The sequence below is a fragment of the Sitophilus oryzae genome, unplaced genomic scaffold (assembly GCF_002938485.1).
Source record: "Sitophilus oryzae breed Bouriz unplaced genomic scaffold, Soryzae_2.0 scaffold_41_pilon_pilon, whole genome shotgun sequence".
NCBI lineage: Eukaryota > Metazoa > Arthropoda > Insecta > Coleoptera > Curculionidae > Sitophilus > Sitophilus oryzae.
In genome coordinates, this window is record NW_022146996.1 from 2253774 (window position 1) to 2276376 (window position 22603).

Sequence of the window (22603 nt, forward strand, 5' to 3'; positions counted from 1 at the left end):
AAAGAATACTATAGCACGCTATATGTTATGAACTATAATTACAAAACTAATAGGAGAATTATTCGCTCTAGCATTCATAGTTGAGCTGTTTGAATAAACATTATTTCATAATTTACGCCCGTTTGTTAGTTCTAATTACATTTGCCTGGATCTAAAAGTCACAATTAATTATTTATAAATTCTTTAATCGATTGGAAGTAGACCATTTATTCCGCTTAGTTCTAGATAATCGAGAATGGTCGACACTATAAGTTTAACGATTTAATTAACTTAAAAGAAATTAGTAACATTATTTGAAATAGTTCTGAAAATACATTGATTTGAATTGAAGTTTAACGAAGAGTTAGAAGTGATGGATGCCAAGCAACCAATACATAAAATGCAGTTAAAAGATTTAGCCGATCTTTATGGAGAAGAACTGCACATTAAATCATTAGCTAAAAGCAGAGGTAGTCCTAGGGCTAGAGAAATATCAAAAAGATTTAGTCTTGACCCTAAAGACGGTAAAATAATTGATGAACATGATCAGTTCTACAGAGACCATAAGCTTTTGTTGATTCTTTTTAAGGTATGTTGTCAATAAACTAACGCATATTTTTTATTTCTGTTTTAAGTGTATTTATGTGCGAAATTAAGTAAAATGTAGAATGTATGGAAGGGGTTAAGTTAATCAACGCGATCTTATAGATCTATTATGTCCCCCTTTCTTGAGTTTTTTTTCTCAATAATAAGGGGCCATCCTCTGCCGGAAACACTGCAACTTGTAACCTGTGAGGCCTATTGCGTTTGTCCCCTTTCTATATCTGCACCCATTCTGTTGTAATCCGCACTTTATTCCTGCTAAGCGTTAGCAGTTCTTTTGCGGTTTTAGAGCTAGGTCCTTGGATAAAGTTACTGTCCCGTACCCCTGTTTGTTTCTTCAGTGGACATTCTGCTTTTCTCTGATCCAGAGTTTTAGTGTACTATACGGGCCATACATTTGGGTAGTCCCAGTACTGGCTCTGGACCAAGATAGGATGCCGATGATCCTTGCCCAGCTAGCTCCTCGGCTTTTGCGTTGCCTTGGATGCCGCTGTGGCACTGCACCCAGAATAATTTAATTCTGTTCCTTCGTGCCAGAGCTCCCAGTTCACCTAGACATGTCCAAACGAGTCTCGACGGTACCTTTGGGCTCATAAGCGCCCCAAGTGCCGCCTGACTACCGGAGCATATATTGATGAGCTTACCTAAATAAGCTCTTCTATTGTTTTCTCTCGCACATTGTAAACTGGCGAAGATTTCTGCCTGGAATACGGCAGTATTTACCCAAGGTAAAGGATAAGTTTACCCTTGGTCTTTCCACAAATACTCCAGCTCCTGTTCCTTCAGTGGTATTTGACCCATCTGTGTACCAGGTTAGTGCATCCTGAAGGAATGTTACATTTGTCCACATTTCTCGATCCATTTTATTCACCTTGAATGGTTTGTGGTAGTGAAACAGGGGGGGGGGGGTCATTTGGTCCGATCTCATTTGGAATAGAGGTCCCCCGATAGAATCTCTCATCTTTAAGTGTCCTGTTTCTGTCCTATTTCCCAGAGACAACACACTTTGTTGTCGATAGAGTCCCATTCTTGCCTCCACCTGGATCACTATGTAAAGGAACGGAAAGTCTAGATACTTGTTATGCTGAGAGAGTTTGTTGCATTACCTTAGGCCACCATACCAAGGATGCATATGTTACTGAAGGCCTCACTACTCGAGTGTACAGCCAGTGCACCATCTGTGGACTGAGGCCCCAGATTTTTCCATGAAGTCGTCTGACTATTGCTAGTGTAGTCACCGCCCTCTTCGTGACATGTTCCAAATGTCGGTTCCAGGTTAGTTTGGTATCCAGCGAAATGACTAAATAATTCAAGGACAAATAACACCCGAGAGTAAATTGTTACCATGGCACGAAACAGTGCCGTGGCCATATTTTTTTCTTAACTTCGCTAGTTGAAGGGATATTTATATTTTTGATAAATGTTTTGGTTTGGTTTGGCCTTCTTTGGCCACCGCCTATGGTGTAGGCGGTGGCATCATACTAATTAATTACGAAAAAAACGTATTAAAATGTTAACAAAAGGTACAAAACTAGTATCGACGTATAGCACACATCAAGTACATATAATATCAGAAAAATAATTATCGAATTCAATAAGAAAACTTGAGAAAACGCTAAAAAGGTGGAGCGGACTGTTTTTTACCTATGAAACGTAACTCCTGGCTCTTTCTTGTCACTGCTGCTTTTACATTTGAAAGCTGAACAACTAATCGGCATTGTAATAAAGTTTATACAGAGTTCACTACACACGAACTTTAAAAATTGCTAAAATTGTCGCTGGTGACCAACTGATGACTCATTGTTCGCCACCAAAAGAAAAGATGATCTTTTCCCCATGACTTCATCCCTAACATACCTGTCCATTAGTTTCTCAAGAGTCTTTAGTACAAAGGACATAAGACTGATGGGCCTATAGGCACTCGCCGTAGAATAGTCCAGAAGCCCATTCTTGGGTATAAAAGCTACCCTGGTCAGCCTCCAAATTCTCGGTATATAACTTAAGGCCAGACTAGCTCTTAGTAGTGTACAAAGTTTGCTCGTCAGTAGGTCAGAGGTTAGTTCTCCATCTTCGATATCAGTCGTACCAAAGTTTATGACACGACTGGTTGTCATCTCGGCACACTCAGTGATGAGATGTTCTGGTGTTTCTCCATTTTCCTCACAAAATCTGCTTTCGCCGTTTGTTGGTTAGCTTCAATCTACTAAGGTGTTCAGTAAGAAGACACTGTCCTATTAAAACCCCGTAAAAATCCGGAGATTAATCTTTCTAGAGACTAGACCGTTGGAGGAATTCCATTCCAGGTTAAGAAAGGAGTCTTCCATGTTTCCAATTAACATTATGTGTTTTTTGTGCATTTATTTTCAAAATAAACAAGAAATTATTATTATTGCACCCTAAAAATTAACAAGGGCCTGTTTAACAATAATGAAAATAACCAGTATTACTATTCAACCATATCTACAAATAATTTCTACTATGTTCTGTCCCTGTTCTACACGGATAATAACTGTAATAAACCTCCAATACTTGTAGAAAACAATTTTGCGTATAAAATGGTACTAGGCATCACATTGTAGCTTTCATTTCTATCAATTTGTAGATCTCCAAAATACTTAAATATTCTTGATAATAGCGAATAAGTATGTTGTTCTCACAATTTTTGTCAAAGAATATTCAGATTCTACTAGTTGAAATTTAAATGAAATTCATTATTACAAATTATTACAAACCTTAGTATGATATTGCAATTTTTTTTATTTCTATATGTTTTTTTAGTACTTTTAGAGCGGACTTATGAATCTTAAAAACAGGCCTAAATATAACATGCTCTATAGCTCATCTATAGATTTACACTTTTTTGTAGGTTATGGGGGTAATGCCAGTACAAAGAGGGGAAATAGGAAAGATCACATTCGGTTGGACATCTAAACCAATGATCTATGCCTATATGTTTTATTGCGTCACAACTCTTCTAGTAGTTTTAGGTAAATATTTTTATTTTTATTGATAAGGTAGAAATACCGTAGGGATAGAAATAGAAAAAGCGTCGTTCATTTCCAAGCCATCCCCGACGCCGTTTTTTTTCAATTGTATGTTATTATAAGGAACCGGATCTGGATTCGGCCTATTTGCCGGATCTAGATGTATGTATTCGGCAATCTGGCCTATTTCTGTTAGAGCTCAAACGCACTGACGACCTGGCCGTTGGCTGGTCGAAGGCTGGTCGGATATATTGCATACATAGATGGGCGTCCCAGATGAACGACCAGTTTCAGCAGGGCTGTCAGATCTAACGATTTTTTAACGTTTTACTAATTAGAAAATATTGTTTTCAGAAATGTCAAAATATCCGAATTAACTAAAAAGCGAAGTTCCTATTCATGAGCATATTAAATGTTCTAATATTAAATAATGCATTTAAAATATTAATGGTAATTACAGTAAGGTAATTAGTATAGTTTTCACACATTGTAGAGGAAGAAAAAAGATATACAGGTCAAAAAGAAACTTTAAATATGCTTTTTTTTATTTTTTACCATTGAAACTCGAAGGTATAATAACAGGTTGCTGTTGTATATCATATAAAAATGTTTTGAATTTTTACTAGAATCGACCCTTGATAAAAATTCACAGTCCTTCACAAAGATGCATCCGGGGGGGCATTGAAAATGATGAATAAAAACGTAAAAATATGATTAGTGTTAATATGAGTGTATTAGATACATATGTTTAAATAACGAACTTAACAAAAAACAAGAGATTTAAAGATTCACTGAAAAAGTAGTAATGTTAACATTAAATAAAACATTATCAATAATAAAAATGCGACAAACAAGCAAAAAAACAAAATAACATACAAAACATCAGGTTAACATGATGACAGATCATGATCGATGACAAATAAAGAATTCTTACGGTAAGTTACACTTTACGATATAATTTTTTAACTGTTAAACGCAAACCCCATTTAAACACAAAACTTTTTAATACCTACTACTGTATCTAAAAGACATTTTTTTTAAATTACTAAATTCTTAGCCACGCTTCTGTTTTTCTTGGCTATTGTGCGTCACGTCACAGATTAACAGGCCCACGTTTGCACCACAAGGTGATGCTGCAGACCACTAGGTAGACCGGTCGTAGAAATTTATGTTATACAACTTGTAGTCAATCTACACAAATATTATCAAAAGCTTTTTTTCTTTTAAAATGTGTTCAGATTTTGTAAAAAGTATAAGTCAAAATCGCAAAACTTAAATTTGATATGAGTTTCTTAGTTTTTAACTAATATAGTGACGAATTACAAAAATTCCTTTTCAATGAAAATTAATCAGTTAAATAAAATAATGTAATAAATTACTAGCTTTTTCCCGTGACTACGTTCGCGTTACACCTCGAATCGTTCATGCATTGATTTAAATGATTTTTTACTTCTTTATAGAGAGCTAGTGAGCATAGATGTTTTTTATTTTTCATCTTTTTTTTATTTATTAAGAGCACTAATACTCTCTTTATAGGTTATTTTTTATTCTTTGAAGGATAATTGAGGAAGATATATTTCGTTATGATGTCACTAAATAAACCCTTGTATAAAATTTGTTACTGTCTCGTTTATAATGTTATAGTATTGCATTTTCATACAGCAAACTTTCATTCCCTATTCTACTCCCTAAGTGTATAAATTTCATAAATTCGCTTTATCTTTGTGCCAATTTTTATGTGTATAATCCAGAGGTCACCAAGTTTTATATAAATTTTTACTAACTTTACCCATTTGGTTGATGAATTTCAAAAATTTCTTCTAATTCTTTTTGTAGGATTTCATTCTTCTAGACCAAATTGGGGGTGTATAATCCAGAGGTCACCAAATTTTATATAAATTTTTACTAACTTTACCCATTTGGTTGATGAATTTCAAAAATTTCTTCTAATTCTTTTTGTGGGATTTCATTCTTCTAGACCAAAATGTAAGGAATTTTCATACAACAAACTGTTCCGACATAATTTTACTCTCTAAGAGGATGAATTTCCTAAAATCGCTTTGTGTAGCTAATTCACTAATGTCGTTTAAACGAACCTTTGTGCTAATATTTATGTATCTAAAGCTGGCGGTATGAACTCGCTCCTAAAATATCTAAAAACTTAATATATAATTTAACTGACACACCACTGACAATGACAAATAATTTATTTCTGGAGGTATTGTGTGTAGGTGTTTTTCAGGTATGTTTTAGTATTTAGTCGTTTTACACAAAGAAATAGCCATTAAGCACTATAAAAATACTTCATACCAAATCTACACATATATATATATACCTTTTATTTAAAAAAAGAATCATCAAGATTGGTGAAGCGGTTTCGGCGGAATGGATGCAACAAAAAAAACCTTTGAGCTTTTATATATGTATGGCTTAATTATTTTTCCAACATATTTTACTTTGCAAATTATATTTATTTGCTTATAAATATTCATATATATATAAGTATAATAGACTCGCCAATATCTTAGTCCACCGTGTCCAGCCTGTTTAGCCAAACGTAGGCCGATTCCTCTTCGGCGGCGCGCGGCGTCGTAACCCTGGCCGATGGAAGAGAATTGAAGACGCTCATCCGCGCATAGGAACAAGTTGACTGCGTAGCGTATTGCGTATTAATCGATTCTGAAACTTTCTATCTCATGTATAACATGTTACGCAAGTTTATTATTTTAATCTCGATTTTAATAGATAAATATGTGAAATGCCACCTGAATATCTTCCGCCATGACATGTTTTTACTTTTTTGTTATTGTAAAGTGATTTGTATAAACTTTATTCAATAACGTATATTTTCCTCCATTTGTGATTTTTTAATTTTAAGCGAAAATTAAGTATAACATTTTAGGAAAAAGAAACACTGTAATATTTAAAAGAATAAGAAGAAATTAGTCTTATTTTGAAAGAAAAATATAGAAACAACTCTTTCTATAGAAAAAAGTCTTTATACTAACCAGAATCCGGTGACATATACGCGGTCTCACCGGAAACATTACTTATTACTTCACATAACTTGAAGAATATCTACTTTTAATAATGAACACTTCAGAAATACACCAGTAAAAACATTTATTATTTGAGATTAAAACTCGAATAAAATTATAAATATTAGTTACCCATGTAGTTATAGCTTTTATAGGCCTGTTTAACGAATTAATAAGTTACCTAGCTAAAAAATCTGTGCGCGTACCTACTACTATTGTTACAGGTTAATTTTTTAAAGAAATATGTTAACACAAATTAAAAACGCTAAAATTTTAATGGTATTACTTGTGCATTATTGGCCTTATAATGCAATTATTTGGAATTATATCTTCTTTAAATATAATTAGACTTTTTAACGACTTTTAAGTTACCTAGGAAAAAATCTGTGCACGTACCTACCACTATTGTTACAGGTTAATTCGTTAAACAAATGTGTTACATATTATTTGTGGTATTAGTGGTATTATATTGGAATCAGCTTGGCATTAGTGGGGCATTATATGAGAAATTTTGGTATTTAATTTGTATTTTTGGCATTACTTTGGCATTGGTATACAGACATTTGTCAGCGGTTTACTCCTTGCAGATAATCAAAAAGTTTATAGATAAAATTTGCTTTTTATGTCAGATCATTTCTATGAAAAATTACATTAGATTTTTATTAAAGACGCTGGGTAATTAAAACATTGACTAATAAAGCTTGTCCACTTTAAATAAGGGGTCACGAAATATCCTCCTCGGAGTGTTTGGGTTAGGGGGTGTATAATAAATTAAACCTTGTTTTATAATAAAATCCAAAGAACATTTATTTGTGAGTAAAATAATGCAATGGTTGGATATCTCTCCTTTATAATTAGGTGACTAAAAATAAACTAAAATAATTAGAAAAAAAATCTTGTAATTATTAAGTAATTACGTCAATATTAATTAATTGACTTTCTAGTCTATTTTATTTTATGTACAAATATATTATTAAATTTTAATCTAAGCATTAAGTAATAAAACACTTTGTGCCCTCTTATATCCTTTTAGGAGGTTACGAAATATACTCCTGGTTACACCCCTTACAGAAAACAGTGTAAGGGGTGCAAATAAATTGTATAATCACTGTTTTTTATAATAAAAACTATAAAACATTTCTTATTTGTGAGATTAAAAAAACAAAACAATGCATTAGTTAAAATAAGTACATTCAATACATGTATTGTGTTAGACATTTATATGGCCCAGTATATTTTTGTTTAACAAACCAATCAGGAAAAAATCCAAAACCTTCCGTTATAGGAGGTATAAGATGATTAAACTTATATAATGACAACTACTTATCGGATAACAAATTAATTACTACTGTCAGCTACTGTCTAGGTAGAATATACCTAGAGTACCTACACCTACCTATGATATAGGTAGATTAAAGCTTATTTTGACTTTACGTCTCACTTCGGTATCACAAGCTGAATTTTTCAGGGATGGAAGTACAGTACATGATATGGAGACCCTTATTCCGAAAGTAGTACAAAATTAGACTGGGTAAAAGGGCACTATCATCAAAAATCGATATATTAATACCACCGTATAGAGAAAACAAATACTTTTTGTTGATCCAGTACACAATAAAGTCTTCGTAGGGACTAATTTTTTATAATTATTTACAAAAAAACATTTCCATTAGCGCTTATGACCAAAAAAAACTTTAAACATGAATAACTCATTTCAATCATGCGAAAATTTGGTTTAAAAATAGTCTTTTTTTAATATAACTTTCATTTAACGAAAAACGAAGGCCTAAATGAAAAAAAGAAACAATTTAGACAAGGTATCAAAGCAAACCCCATATTTTTTGCTTTTAAACTAATAAAGATATATCAATAAATAATTAGCGATGTAATGGTTTTTGCGCGCGCTGGCCGACTGCCGCCGCTGCGCCGAGATTTCCTATACCCTTGTATATATGACGTCATGGTGTGGCAAATGTAGCATTTTAATTCGATTTGGGCTCCCTTATATAGGATAACAGAAACATTTTCAATGTTAAAAAAAGACTAGATTTAAGTTTCCCTTTGATCTGATCTGTATACTAACATTTTGGTTTTTCTGCACGTGTGCAAAAACTACACTAAAACACTATATCTTATAGAAAATTTTACGTTGAATTTGAGGGATTTCATCTGAAAAATTATCAATTTGGAAGAAAAGCGGCAACAAGCAGCAGATAATAATATTTTAATGCAGTCTGTTGGTCGCGGGCGTTGTTCATGTGGGTGTTGTATCATTTGATTTAATGGTATTATCACGATTACAGTTGAGGGTTGGAACCTTTGGTGTTACACAGCAAAATAAAAACACTAAATCACCACAATACACCAAAACACTTTTACTTTTACACTGGACGCGCGTTTCGCTAACCATGTTAGCATCATCAGCAGATTATTATAAACTAAACAGTTCAAAAAACTTCAGTTTATAATCATCTGCTGATGATGCTAACATGGTTAGCGAAACGCGCGTCCAGTGTAAAAGTAAAAGTGTTTTGGTGTATTGTGGTGATTTAGTGTTTTTATTTTGCGGTATTATCACGTATTACAGGTAGCAGCGACCTGTGTCGTCAGTGCGTTTGAGCCCTTAACTTGAAAAATACTGCCCGTTTCTCAGAATGTTCGGCCACTATCGACATTTCAGGCGGAAGTGCTCAGAATTTTTTTGGTATAAGCTGCTAAAATGAGAAATGTATTTATTTATTACCACCATTTAAAATGGAGATTCATCTTCTAATAACAGAGTTCCTTTTATCTGCACATCTAATTCTTCTTCTATCCTATACTTATGCTCGACTCGCTATTCATATTTTTATGTTGAAAAATTACATCAAAATTGGGGTTGCCACCAGTCCTTTTTTGAAAAGGACAATTGAAATGTCCTTTTTATTTACATATTTAACCCTAATTAAATTATCTATAGCAAACAACAATATTCCTTCAAAATTAATTAGACATGTTGTAAAACTTATCCCATCAAAAACATAGAATGTAAAAAAATGCCAAGTCTCACAACACAATTCTTCCACTATAAAAAGTTGTGAGATCTCATGTAAAACCAAGTCAGTTTATTTTATTTAGTCTCTCTTTAAGCACCTATACAACAAAAATTTTGTTATAAATTGTTGGTATCAATATTAGTCACTTTTACTTCTGCAATAATTATAATAATTTCGATTAGCCGCCCCCGGCTAAATATGACTATTTCATAATGGCTACACAAAAGGATACTTCACAAGAAAAATTAGCCATGTGACGATGATAAGGTTTTTTTTATGTAGCTAGCTCTTAAACAGCGTACACAGTATACCAGAAACAACTAGAAACATGTCAATATCGCATTTCGTAGCCCAACTTTGAACGCATTTCGATTTATTTCCAGTTGTCTTGACCCACTTCGGTTTGCCTCGACCTACTTTTGATTCTTAAAAGCGCCTGAAAACTACTCGTGAGGAGGGCGAGGGGGGATTTTTTCGGCGTATTTTGTTACTTTGTTCAATTTTGTTTTGTTTTGAACTATTTCTAAAACGTGGCGGTATCTGTACCGGAGACAAAGAATTTTTTTCATAAATCTCAGTGAAATAAGTAAACCTAGACGTTGCTAAAATAGCTGTTGTTACGATGATATTTCGTTAATTACATCTCGTTTTATGTTATATTGCATTTATGCGACCTTGACATGTTTCGAATTGTTTCTAGTATAGTGTGTACGCTGTTTTAGAATATTATCAAAATGTTATCAAAACATTGATAGGTATCGATAGGTATCGATATATCAATAGATGACGATATATCAGTAGCTATGGATAGGTGTCGATATATCGATAGTTATTGATATATCGAAAAAAATCCCATCCGTAGCAGTAATAAGTAAATTATACAAAGCTATCTTTAGACATCTCTCTATTAAGTTTACTCTCCATTTCTACAAATACTTATTTATATATACTGATACATGTAAATTTGTTATTCTTTCTTTAGTTGGTTATGAAAGAATTGATATCTTATTGAACAAAAGTAAACGGTTTGACGAGTACATTTATGCTATTATATTTATTGTTTATTTGGTTCCCCATTTTTTAATACCCTACGTTGGATGGTCTGTTGCTTATGAAGTATGCGATTACAAAAATAGTTGGGGGACGTTTCAACTAAATTATTATAAAATAACCGGTAAGTACAGTTTATTAAATTTACAATAATATTTTCATAAATTGGTCATGCAAGATTTATTTTAATATACCATTAAAACTGGTTGATTTTGACAAAAATCAACAACTATAGGTAGGCTTGGTCAAAGTTTACAGAATAAAATATTATTCTGTAAACTTTGGCTTGGTGCATTGTCCGCGGCGCCGGTGCTGACATCATCGGAGAATATCGGTAAAAACTAGCATATACAAATACACGGATTTAAATACCAAGTATACCAAAAATTCATTATTTAATTATTCTAAAAGTGTTAGGAAGTATAATTTGTGAAAATTCTAAAAATAAAAATAAAAAAGTAAATATTTTGATATCTTCAGAAGGTCTAACTTGTATTATAATTTATTATTTTAGTTAAAAAACTTTTTAGGTGAGTTCAACTACGGTAGCGAGCATAGTTTTTTAATCACCGGTTTTTCTAGTAACGCTAATTAAGATCTTCTTTATGCATTACCATTTTTTCGGCAATTTTATTAACATTTGAAATGTGTCACAACACAACACGACGCCTAGTTCGAATTCTTTTTCACTTATTTTTTACTACAAAAAATATTAAAAAATATATAAAAAAAATACCAAAAATATTTATATAAATATAAATACCTATTATGACAAAACCACGATTTCAATATTATTTTAATGGGAGCAACATAACGGCGCGGCATGAACTATATATGTATATGGATAATTTCTGATTTTTACCTTTAAGCGCTGCGGTCGGAATTTGTTGAAATCAACTGAAATGCACGAAGCCTATAAGCATTTGCTCATCACTAATTTATAGCTTTATTAATTAGGCATTATATTTTCTAGGTAAAGATTTGGAGTTTCCATATTTAAGTACACTTATTGGAGTTATTAGTCTGGGCTGTTTATTTCTGGCAGTAGGATTCCTTCTCACCCTTAGTGTACTACTAGAAGGATTTACTCTCTACCATACAACCGGATATTTGCATATTATTACAATGATTAATATGAATTGTGCGTTATGGTATATTAACTGCAGAGCAATTGGAAATGCTAGTACAGCAGTGGCAGAAAGCTTTAAGAAGGTTTTTAAGCTATAGCACAATATTGGAACAGGGTGTTCCAATATTCCATGGACATAAACTACTATGTATATTTGGAATCGAAGTAATTTCATTGGATCCAATTTACCTCTATACAAAAGTACTTCGTTTATCCGCTAGAGGGCATCAAACTTTAAAAAAAATAAACACATTTTTTAAGATATTTTAAGAACCGTTATTCCGACTTGAATGAGATTTGAGGTTGGGTGAAAACTGTACGGACAGGGTGAAAACTACCCCCACCCGTACATAAATTTTAGTATAAGTATTTTCCAACTCCGTCGACGACTAATTTCTGTTACGTAAAATGGTTCCCTTAGTATTTACTACATTTTTTGTCGCTTGTAAAAAGCGCTACATCGCATATTTTTTGAGAAAAAAAATTATTTATAATTATATATTTCAGGAATATATTTCTATTTTAGGAATATATTTCTTGAATCAACATAAGTTAATTGCACATAATTTACCTCTATACAAAAGTGCTTCGTTTGTCCGTTAGAGGGCATCAATCAAAAATAAACCCTTTAATAAACCCGAATGTTAATTAATTTAAAATTTATTTATATTTTTTTGATTTATGATCAAATGATTATTGTCATTAAGCTTTTTATGAAGCTTATTGTCAGATATCATTTGTGATACTAACATAAAATTTCCACCCAGATTTAACGCATATCTAATAGATTTTATGCAGATTTAGTTCAAGCTATGTAGGGCTTGATGTGCCAAGAAACATTTTTTGGAAGTCAGCTTCGGAAAAATATATTTTTTCCTCAAAAAGTATACACAGTGGCGCTTTTTTACAAGAAACAAAAAATGTAGTAAATACTAGAGGGACAATTTTACAAAAAAAATCGGTCGTCGGTGTAGTTAGAAAATATTAATACTAAAATTTATGAAGGAGTGGGGGTAGTTTTCACACTTCCCGTACTTTTTCTTGATTTTTGCGAATGTCAAATAATAAAGCACTTACCAAAACATAGGCACCCCAAACCTCATTCAAATTGAAATAACGATTCTTAAAATAACTTAAAAAACGTGTCTATTTTTCTGAAGTTTGATGCCCTCTAATAGCCAAACAAAGCACTTTTTATAAGGTAAATTGTGTCCAATGAACTTATTTTGATTCCAAAAATACGTTGTAGTTCTATGTCCATGGAATATTGGGACACCCTGTATAATTGTAACGTTGTACTGTAACACTGTACTGTAACGTTGCTCGTAGTGATTTTTACCAAGAGACCTTTATTACGTAAAAAATTATGGAAATGAATATTTTTTCACTCAATAGTTTTATACAGGTACGGACGAAAAGTTATTAGGGGAGAGTCGGCTAAGATGACGCAGTTGGAAAGATGACGCATGTTAACATTTCGGTCACGCCGTGTTTATAAACTAATTTTTCTATCCACGCGTGCCTATTAGGTAAACACTTAGATTAACAATAAGGTAAACACAACCGCGCCTATGAAGTTAGCAGCGAGTCGGATGTCAATCAGTCTTTATATGGCCGCCAAAGTGTGAAGGACGTCAGGTGCTGTAAAAATTAGTTCAAAAACTATTCGGTGTAAACGTTTTGTCTATCATAGAAACTTACTTTTTCTTAGTAACGTAAGTAGTCTAGATCATGACTATCAGCTTAAGCTTTTAGAACTAGTGATAGATTATATGAAAAGTAGATTCGGCCATTTTTTTCGTCTGTTGCAAATTGGCTAAGATGACGCTTGGCGAAGTGGCAAAGATGACGCGCGTCATCTTTACCTCAGTTGCGTCATCTTTGCCTACAAATGCTTTTTGTTCATAACTAAAGATTTGTTATGAGTGGTATTTCTTTCAGATGGGTAAATACAAACGAAAAACTGAAAGACGGTCATTTACTGAAGAAGCTCTTACTTCTGCACTTAATGCTATAGAATAAGGTCGTAAAATTCGCGAGGTAGCTAAAAGTTTCGATATCCACGAAGCAACTCTAAGACGTCGTGCTAAAATTAGGAAGAATATTTTAGAAAGCAAGTCTGACTCACTTGGGCGAGCCCCAGTATTTTCAAGAACACAAGAACGAGAAATCGCTGATCATATTAAACATCTTGCTAAATTATTTTTTGGAATAACTGCTATAGAACTCCGACAAGCTGCTTATAAATATGCTGAGATGAAAAATATTAAACACAACTTTAACCATGAACAAGCCATGGCTGGACCAGATTGGTTTAGAAATTTTCTAAAGAGAAATCCAGATATTTCGTTGAGGAAGTCAGAGGCTACAAGTGTAAACAGAGTATCAGCTTTTAATAAAAGAGAAGTTAGTAATTTTTTCGCTAACTTGGAACAAATTCAAAATAAATATCATTTTGGTCCTGATCGAATGTATAACGTCGACGAAACAGGATGCTCTACAACAAACTCTACAACCCCAAAGGAAGTAAGCAAAAGACTAGCACCTGAAGGTATTAAACAATTTGGTTCTATTTGTTCTTGGGAACGCGGAAAAAATATTACGGTTATTTGTGTCGTGAATGCTACAGGTAGCTTTGTGCCGCCATTATTTATTTTCCCGAGGTTAAGAATGAGCCCTCAGTTGGAAAGGAATGGACCATGTGGAGCAATTTATACCTGCACAAAAAATGGATGGAGCAATGAACAAGTTTTCATGATGTGGCTTAAACACTTTCAGGCGAAAGTATCATCGTCTGTTGATAATCCAGTTCTATTAGTATTAGACAACCATACGAGCCATATATCCTTATCTATTTGCGAATTTTGCAAAAGTCACGGGATAGTTATGGTCAGCATTCCACCTCATACTTCGCACAAGTTGCAGCCGCTCGATCTGACTTTTTTTGCGCCTCTGAAGAACGCTTACAGTAGGCAATGCAACTTATTTTTGAAAAGTAAAATTAGCGATGAGCAAAAAGAAAATAAATTGGCGCCTTACGATGTTGCCAAAATTTTCAGGCTAGCATATGAACAGGTTGCAAACGTAGAAAAGGGAGTTTCCGGTTTTTCTGCTGCTGGAATATTTCCACTAAATCCAGAAAAATTCACCGACGACTTCACTCCAGCTGAGAGCTTCAATTCTGGCTCTCAGGAAGAAAATCTGTATGGTTCACCACAACGTAATGGGACACCTTTTACTGCACCCCTAGTGCAAAGAAAATCACCCCAACCCTCTACTAGTAGGCAATCACCGCCCCCAGAAAAACAATTATTATATTTCGACCCAGAGCCTATCACCGTTGCACAAGTTTTGCCTATTCCAAAGGCAAAGGGAACTACTATTAGGAAGAATATGCGAGAAAAACAACATTCACAGATAATAACGAGCACCCCCTTTAAAGATGATTTGGAAAAGAAAGAACAAAAAAAGAATGAAAAAGCAAGAAATGCTGCAAAGAAAAATATTGCCAAAAAAAGTAGGAAAACAAACAAGAAGCTCAAAAGAAAAAGAACAAAGCTACCGGACAGTGATAGTGAGACGAGCAGTTTTGATGAAAAAGAAATTGACGACGATGACGATCTAGATAATATGAGCGATGTTTCGGAGCACGAAAAATGTGTCATTTGTGGAGATATCGGAAAGAACAGAGAAATGTGGTTTAGATGCACGATTTGCGGTTACTGGGCACACATGGCGTGCACTGACTGCGATTCAGTCGAAGGCTTTGTTTGCGATAGCTGCAGATCCTGAGTTATTTAATAATTTCTCGGATTTTATGTTATTTTGTGTTGTTTATTTCGATTATATCATTTGCATTATAGATGCCATTTTTGATAATAAGTTTTTTATGTTGGTTTTGACGTTAATTTTGTTTCTAATGTCATCTTACTTTTTTAACTCAACTGATGTTATCTTAATTACATTATATTATATTTGTTTTGAAATTTAAATAAAATACATATACCATTAAGCAATATTTGAGTCTGTTATTAATAATAAATATATTTCATTAATTAAATTATGATATATTATTTGATTTTGTTTCTTGTTATTAAATGCGTCATCTTACCCTTACCTACTGGATAAGATGACGCAGTGTTACTTTTTATGGAATTAGAAATTGCCCCTTTTTAATAAAGTATTAAATTGATTTTAATAATTACGATGATAAATATCGCTCCGAACTTTCTATTGCTCACTAATTCGCTTTTCTGTCTTTAATAGCTAAAAATATACAAGTCTTTGCCCTTAAGTGCGTCATCTTCGCCCACTCTCCCCTACTCTTTAAAACAGTTAAAATCATGTAGGTGGCGCCCCCTACAAGTAAGGGTATTTTATCGTCGAAATCAAATTTTTCATGTCAAAAAACACCAAGACACCAATTTTTACCCAAATATCGACTATAGAAAAAATCGAAATAAAAATGAAACTTTTACACCCTCGATCTCCGAAACGAAGCCATAAGGACATAAGTTTATACGAATTTTTTTATTTATTTTTATCTGCAGAATATGCTGCCGAAGTTTCCGGAATATAGTTCGGGCCACCCTTTATATTGAGTAAAAATAATTTTTTTCTACAAACAACGTCAAAAAATTACAAGGTTCGCGAATTGACAGCAATGTGCGAAGTGACACTTTTTTTCATTTTCCTACGTTACCATGACACGGTGCGCAAATGCCTATTTCGCACATTGCATGTAAATTATGTGGGATTTTGGAACTTTGATTTTTTGAAAATGAAGAACTAAATCATAACTAATTATTTATTTCGAAATATTCAAGAATAAACAAATAACAAATATCAAACTTAACACTAATGCATATTCTAGTTATTATTTACAATATTAACATTAATAGTATAAACAGTTCACGAACCAAAATATGTAATCACAAACTAGATAGTTCTGATTTTGAGCTTGAGTTATGGGACTTGAGACACTATCCAATTTTGATGTAGAGGTACCTGATCCCGGTATTTGACTCTCTAAAATTTTATTTGATATTTGAATTTTATTGTTGATAGAATCCTCGACGTATCCCTCGACCACTGTCGAAGATTTTATTTATAATAATAATAATTTTTAGGGATATCCCGATTTTAATGTTTGTAGAAATGGTGATGTTTGTAGAAAAACGGTGATCTCGACTAATCTTTCAATTGGGCTACGCCTCGTTAAAAAATTCAAGTATCGATCACCAAAATAGTCACATTTTTTTTGGAAATAATTTTTTGTGTCTGGAAACATTCTACTCTTTTCTAGTTTTTCTATATTTAATATTTTTATGTCAGCTGTTAGTAAATGACATTTAGAGAACAACTTCGCTAAAATTATCATAGACATAGGTCGTCTTTGACACCGTTTTTTTTTTATAACACGGTATTATTAATCAATGTAAAAATCGTATTGTGTTAATAGGCTAATTCAAATGTAGATATTTTAATACGCCATAAAAATGTATTAATTAGAATAATTAGTAATGTGTTAAGAAATAAAAAAAATATTACATATGACTTTTGTAGGATATTGATAATTACTGCGCTGATTACATCATAAAACATTACCGAATTCTATGGCTGGAACTTAGTGAGATATTGCAACGACTTGGGAATGCTTATGCCCGGACATATTCTACGTACTCACTTTTTATGATGGCAAATATAACTATATCGGTAAAGTAATTCGTAGGACTCTACACAGGATGTCCCAATATTCTGTGGACATAGAACTACTACGTATTTTTGGAATCAAAATAAGTTCACTGGACACAAGTTACCTCTATACAAAAGTGCTTCGTTTGTCCGCTAGAGAACAACAAACTTTAAAAAAATAAACACATTTTTTTCAGATATTTTAAGAACCTTTATCCCGACTTGAATGAGATTTTAGGTGTCTATGTTTTGCTAAGTGCTTTAACATTTCACTTTCACAAAAATCAAGAAAAAGTACGGATGAGGTGAAAACTACCCCCACCCCTACATAAATTTTAGCATAAATATTTTCCAACTCAACCGACGAGACCGATTTTTTTCGTAAAATGGTTATTTTAGTATTTACTATATTTTTTGTCCCTTGTAAAAAACGCCACATCGCATAATTTTTTTGAGAAAATAATTTTTGGAGTATTTTATTTATTTTTTAAGCTTTTATGAAGCTTGTTTTCAAATATAATTTATGCTAGATACTAATATAAAATTTCATATTTTCGCCAACTAGAATATTAAAGCATAATAGATTTTATTCGCCTCCATAGCTTGATGTGACAAAAAACATTTTTTGAAAGTCAGCTTCGGAAAAATATTTTTTTTTCTCAAATGATGCGGATGGCGTTTTTTTTTTACAAGAGACAAGAAATGTAGCCAATACTAGAAGGACCATTCTACGAAAAAAAATCGGTCCTCGGTTGAGTTGAAAAATATTTATATTAAAATTTACGTAGGGATGGGGGTAGTTTTCACCCTCCTCGTACTTTCTCTTCATTTTTGTGACAGCCAAACGTTAAAGCACTTAGTAAATCATAGACACCCAAAATCTCATTCAAATCGGGATAACGGTTTTTAAATTATCTGAAAAAATGTGTTTATTTTTTGAGAGTTTGGTTCCCTCTAACGGATAAACGAAGCACTTTTGTATAGAGGTAAGTTGTGTCCAATGAAGTTATTTTGATTCTAAAAATACATACCTAGTAGTTCTATATGTCCATGGAATATTGGGACACCCTGTATATATGTAGATATCTTAACGATTTAAATAATTTAATTACTCCCTAGTCTTTAATAAATAATATAGGATTATACGACACATTAGCCACTTGTGTCTCAGTGTCGCTCAGTGGGGTAGTTCTAATTTCTTGTATTTATTATGTTTTTTGGGGTGCTAAAATTCAACAAAATTTCGGGACAGAACATGAGAAAAATGCAAGAAATTGAAAAACTGGATTTTGTATTTTTTTGCTTATAACTTTAATAATATCAATTTTTCGTAAATAGTCGTTCTTTTAATAAATATATAATAATGTAATAAATAAATATTGTGTGTTTAGGTTTTGATATATGATATTAATGAATAATATACAGGGTCCGGCATTAGTGCGTCGGGCATTTGTAGCTCTTAGAATAAAAAACTTGAGAATTTTATTTCAGTGTAAATCCAAGGTATGTACGAGGATGTATTTCAGGAAAATATTTTAACTTCTATAGGGTGGATCAAAAAGTGTGAGTGGATCGGAATGATTTTTTTTAAATGGAACACCCTGTATATTATTGCATTTTTGGCTTCCTTTCAGATCACTTTACATCTAAGATATGAGTAAACATATTTTGATAGTTTCAGAGATATTAATAAATAAATAAAAAATTTATATTTTTCACCCTTTTTTAAAAAAATTATTAATAATACAAGAACTGCTCTGAAATCAAAACTGTATTAGGTATTTACTTTAGATGGTCTGTACTTACTTTACTATAAATATGGAAATCGTAAATCATACAGGATGTTCAGAATTCTACGCCAAACTTTCTAAAATATAAAATAATTTTTCTTCGTTTTTTAAATAGAACACCCGGTATATTATTTTTTCAAAAGATGGAGAATTAAAAAATGAACATTTTTTGCATTTAGAGTATTTTAAAAATTTTAACGGTTTTCCAGATATTCGCGGTTTTATATTTCATATGGCATTTTATACAGTAAATTTTTATCAAAGCCACCCAATGATTTTTCTCACGTATTTTACCATTGTAAGCGCCATATGAAATAATACTGCGTGTATCTGCAAAACTATTAAAAATTTTGAAATACTTTAAATACAAAAAATGTTCATTTTTTAGCTCTCCATCTAATAAAAGAATAATATACAGGGTGTTCCATTTAAAAAACAAAGAAAAAATATTTTATATTTTAGAAAGTTTGGCGTAGAATATTGAACATCCTGTACGATTTACGATTATCATATTTATAGCAAAGTAAGAACAGACCATCTAAAGTAAATAGCTAATATAGTTAGAACAGTTAGATTTCAGAACAGTTCTTGTATTTTTAATAATTTTTTTAAGAAGGGCTGAAAAATATATATTTTTGATTTATTTTTCAATATCTCTGAAACTATCGAAATATATACCCATATATCTTAGGATTATGTAAAGTGATCTGAAAGGAAGCCAAAAATGCAATAATATACAGGGTGTTCCATTTAAAAAAAATCATCCAGATCCACTCACACTTTTTTGAGCCACCGTATAGAAGTTAAAATATTTTCCTGAAATACATCTTGGTACATACTTTGGGTTTGAAGTTATACAAAATTCTCAAGTTATTTATTCTAGGAGCTATAGATGCCCGACGCACTATTGCCGGACCCTGTATAGAGTAAGATCCCAGAGCGATCAGACATAACTTATTTTCACAAGGATGAAACCTTATTAACGTTTAGACTTGAGCACGCACGCACTGATCCTCCGCGAATGCTCAAGTGTAAACGGCTGTGCGCGCACGCTCACTTCGAATCTGTCTGTGCGCGAGCAGCCGCGAACGTGAGCCGTTTGGTGTCGGTTTTTGGTCTGTGCTCAAAGGGATTTTATGTGTGCGCGAACGCTCAATTTGGACCGGCAATTTGTTTTGTCTGCGTTCGTGCGTGCGTGTGTAATTTTTTTTTCGTTTTCTTTATTAAAATTATGGAGTGGATCAATGAATCTTCGTTATTATTAATTGAAAAATATGAAAAGTTGCCTATATTATGGGATGTTAAACATTCTTTGTATTATTAAAAAATCAAAAAAATATAACGCATGGCAAAACCTTGTAAATAAAATTAATATTGAATATGTCGATATTAATGAAATTGCTATTCTAAAATTTGTATCTTTTGTTCGTAATTTTTGGTGTTATTAAATTTTGTAAATATTCAAAGTCGGGCCTGGTCATTCTTGTAAAGTTTTTGAACTGATCATAGCCCTCCTCAGACACTAAGGCTTCGTCCTACGTGGGAGACAAAAGCGAGCGAGCGACGCGTGCGACAACAGCGGGCGATAAGCGCAACTAGCACGACATATTTGAATTGCCTACGATGCCGCTTCAGTCGCGCGACTCTCCTACCTAGGACACCTTCGTAAGAAAACGTTGTTTGATAAATACATCGTCGCTCGCACCGCCCGAATCGCTCGCTTTTGTCTCCCACGTAGGACGAAGCGTGAGTTGTTGCAGTAAATTATATCGATTTCTAAAAATTTGGGTTTGTCACCAGCGACGATGTTTTCGATTTTTGTTCTTTTTAATAATTAAGATGTGCATAACAATGACTGCAGCCTCAACTATTTCTTGGTTGTCCATTATTTTCGCCAACACAACTCTGCTGTGCGCGCACAAATGGATCACTTCATTCGTCGAAAAATAAGTTTTTAATTTGAACGGAGCCGAGAGCGCGAACGAATGCCGTGCGCGCACGCTCAGCTCGTGCGTGCTCAAGTCTAAACGCACCATTAGGCTTTCAGTAGTGCTCTCATGTGCTTTGAATACCAGTGTGTTTATGAGTTTCGCCCTGTGACACCTTGTGAGATACCAGGTGAGAAAGATAACTAAAAGAAATAAATGAACTGATTTTTACATATGTTATTAAGACAGCTATTATGTATACTAATATATAAAATTCTTAAGTGACTGACATACTGATTAATCACGATCCTGCTCAAACCACTCAACGTAAGAAGCTCAATTTTGGCATACAGGTTGATTCTAGGGTGTAGAGGTTCGATAAGAAGGGATTTTTCGAAATTCCAGTTCCCAGAGGGTGAAACCACCCCTCAAATATTACAATATTTTTTATTTAAAAAACGGTCAAGTTTCCGAAAAAACGCTTAAACACGTATATTTTATTTTGTTTTTTTTTACACATTTTAAGATTTTTTAAAAATGTATACAGTGTGTTTCGCAAAATCTGGTCATTGATTAATCACGATCCTGCTTAAAGCGCTTGACGTAAAAAGCTGATTTTTGGAAAACAGATTGACTTTAGGGTGTAGAGGTTCGATTGATAAGAAGGTATTTTTCGAAACTCGAATTCTAAGGGGGTGAAACTATCCCTCAAATATTAAAATATTTTTTATTTAAAAACCGGTGAGTTTTTCGGAAAAACTCTTAAACACGTATATTTTATTTTGTTGTTTTACATATTTTAAGATTTTTTATAAATTTATAGAGAGTGTTTCATAAAATATGACCATTGAGTAATCACGATTCTGCTTAAACTGCTTGACGTTTAAAGCTGATTTTTGGCAAACGGATTGACTGTGGGGTGTAGAGGTTCGATAAGAAGGGGTTTCTCGAATCTCAAATTCCAAGAGGGTGAAAACGCCCCTCAAATATTACAATATTTGTTATTTAAAAAACGGGTCTTTCGGGAAAACGCTTAGACAAACATAATTTATTTGGATTTTTTACATATTTTGAAATTTTTAAAAAATCATACAGGGTGTTCCAAAAAGTTGGGTAATTTCTTAACCACGATTCTGCTTAAACTGCTTGACCTAAAAAGCTTATTTTTGGCAAACGGATTTTTCGAAAGTCAAATTCAAACGAGATGAAACTACCCCTCAAATATTACCAAGTTATATAATAATATCGCCATATTGTTTTTTCTCATGCTGACATAAATGTGAGAAAATTTTATCCAGTTTGTATGTTAATGGAAATTCTTGCTTTGCTTTATCATCACCATTACAAATGATTAATTCGACGCGAACGAAGTC

The 22603-nt window shown here is 32.9% G+C and overlaps 1 protein-coding gene across 1 annotated transcript in view; it reads left to right on the plus strand.

The window, feature by feature from the left end:
- LOC115885764 (gustatory and odorant receptor 22-like) overlaps positions 1–22603 on the plus strand; it is a 47313-nt gene that overhangs the window by 23022 nt on the left and 1688 nt on the right. Inside the window, exons 2-5 of the mRNA XM_030904775.1 lie at positions 3449–3569; positions 10622–10813; positions 11663–11901; positions 17384–17533. Of these exons, the coding sequence (XP_030760635.1) occupies positions 3452–3569; positions 10622–10813; positions 11663–11901; positions 17384–17533 (699 nt within the window). The 5' untranslated portion in view covers positions 3449–3451. The remainder of the gene's footprint in view (positions 1–3448; positions 3570–10621; positions 10814–11662; positions 11902–17383; positions 17534–22603) is intronic.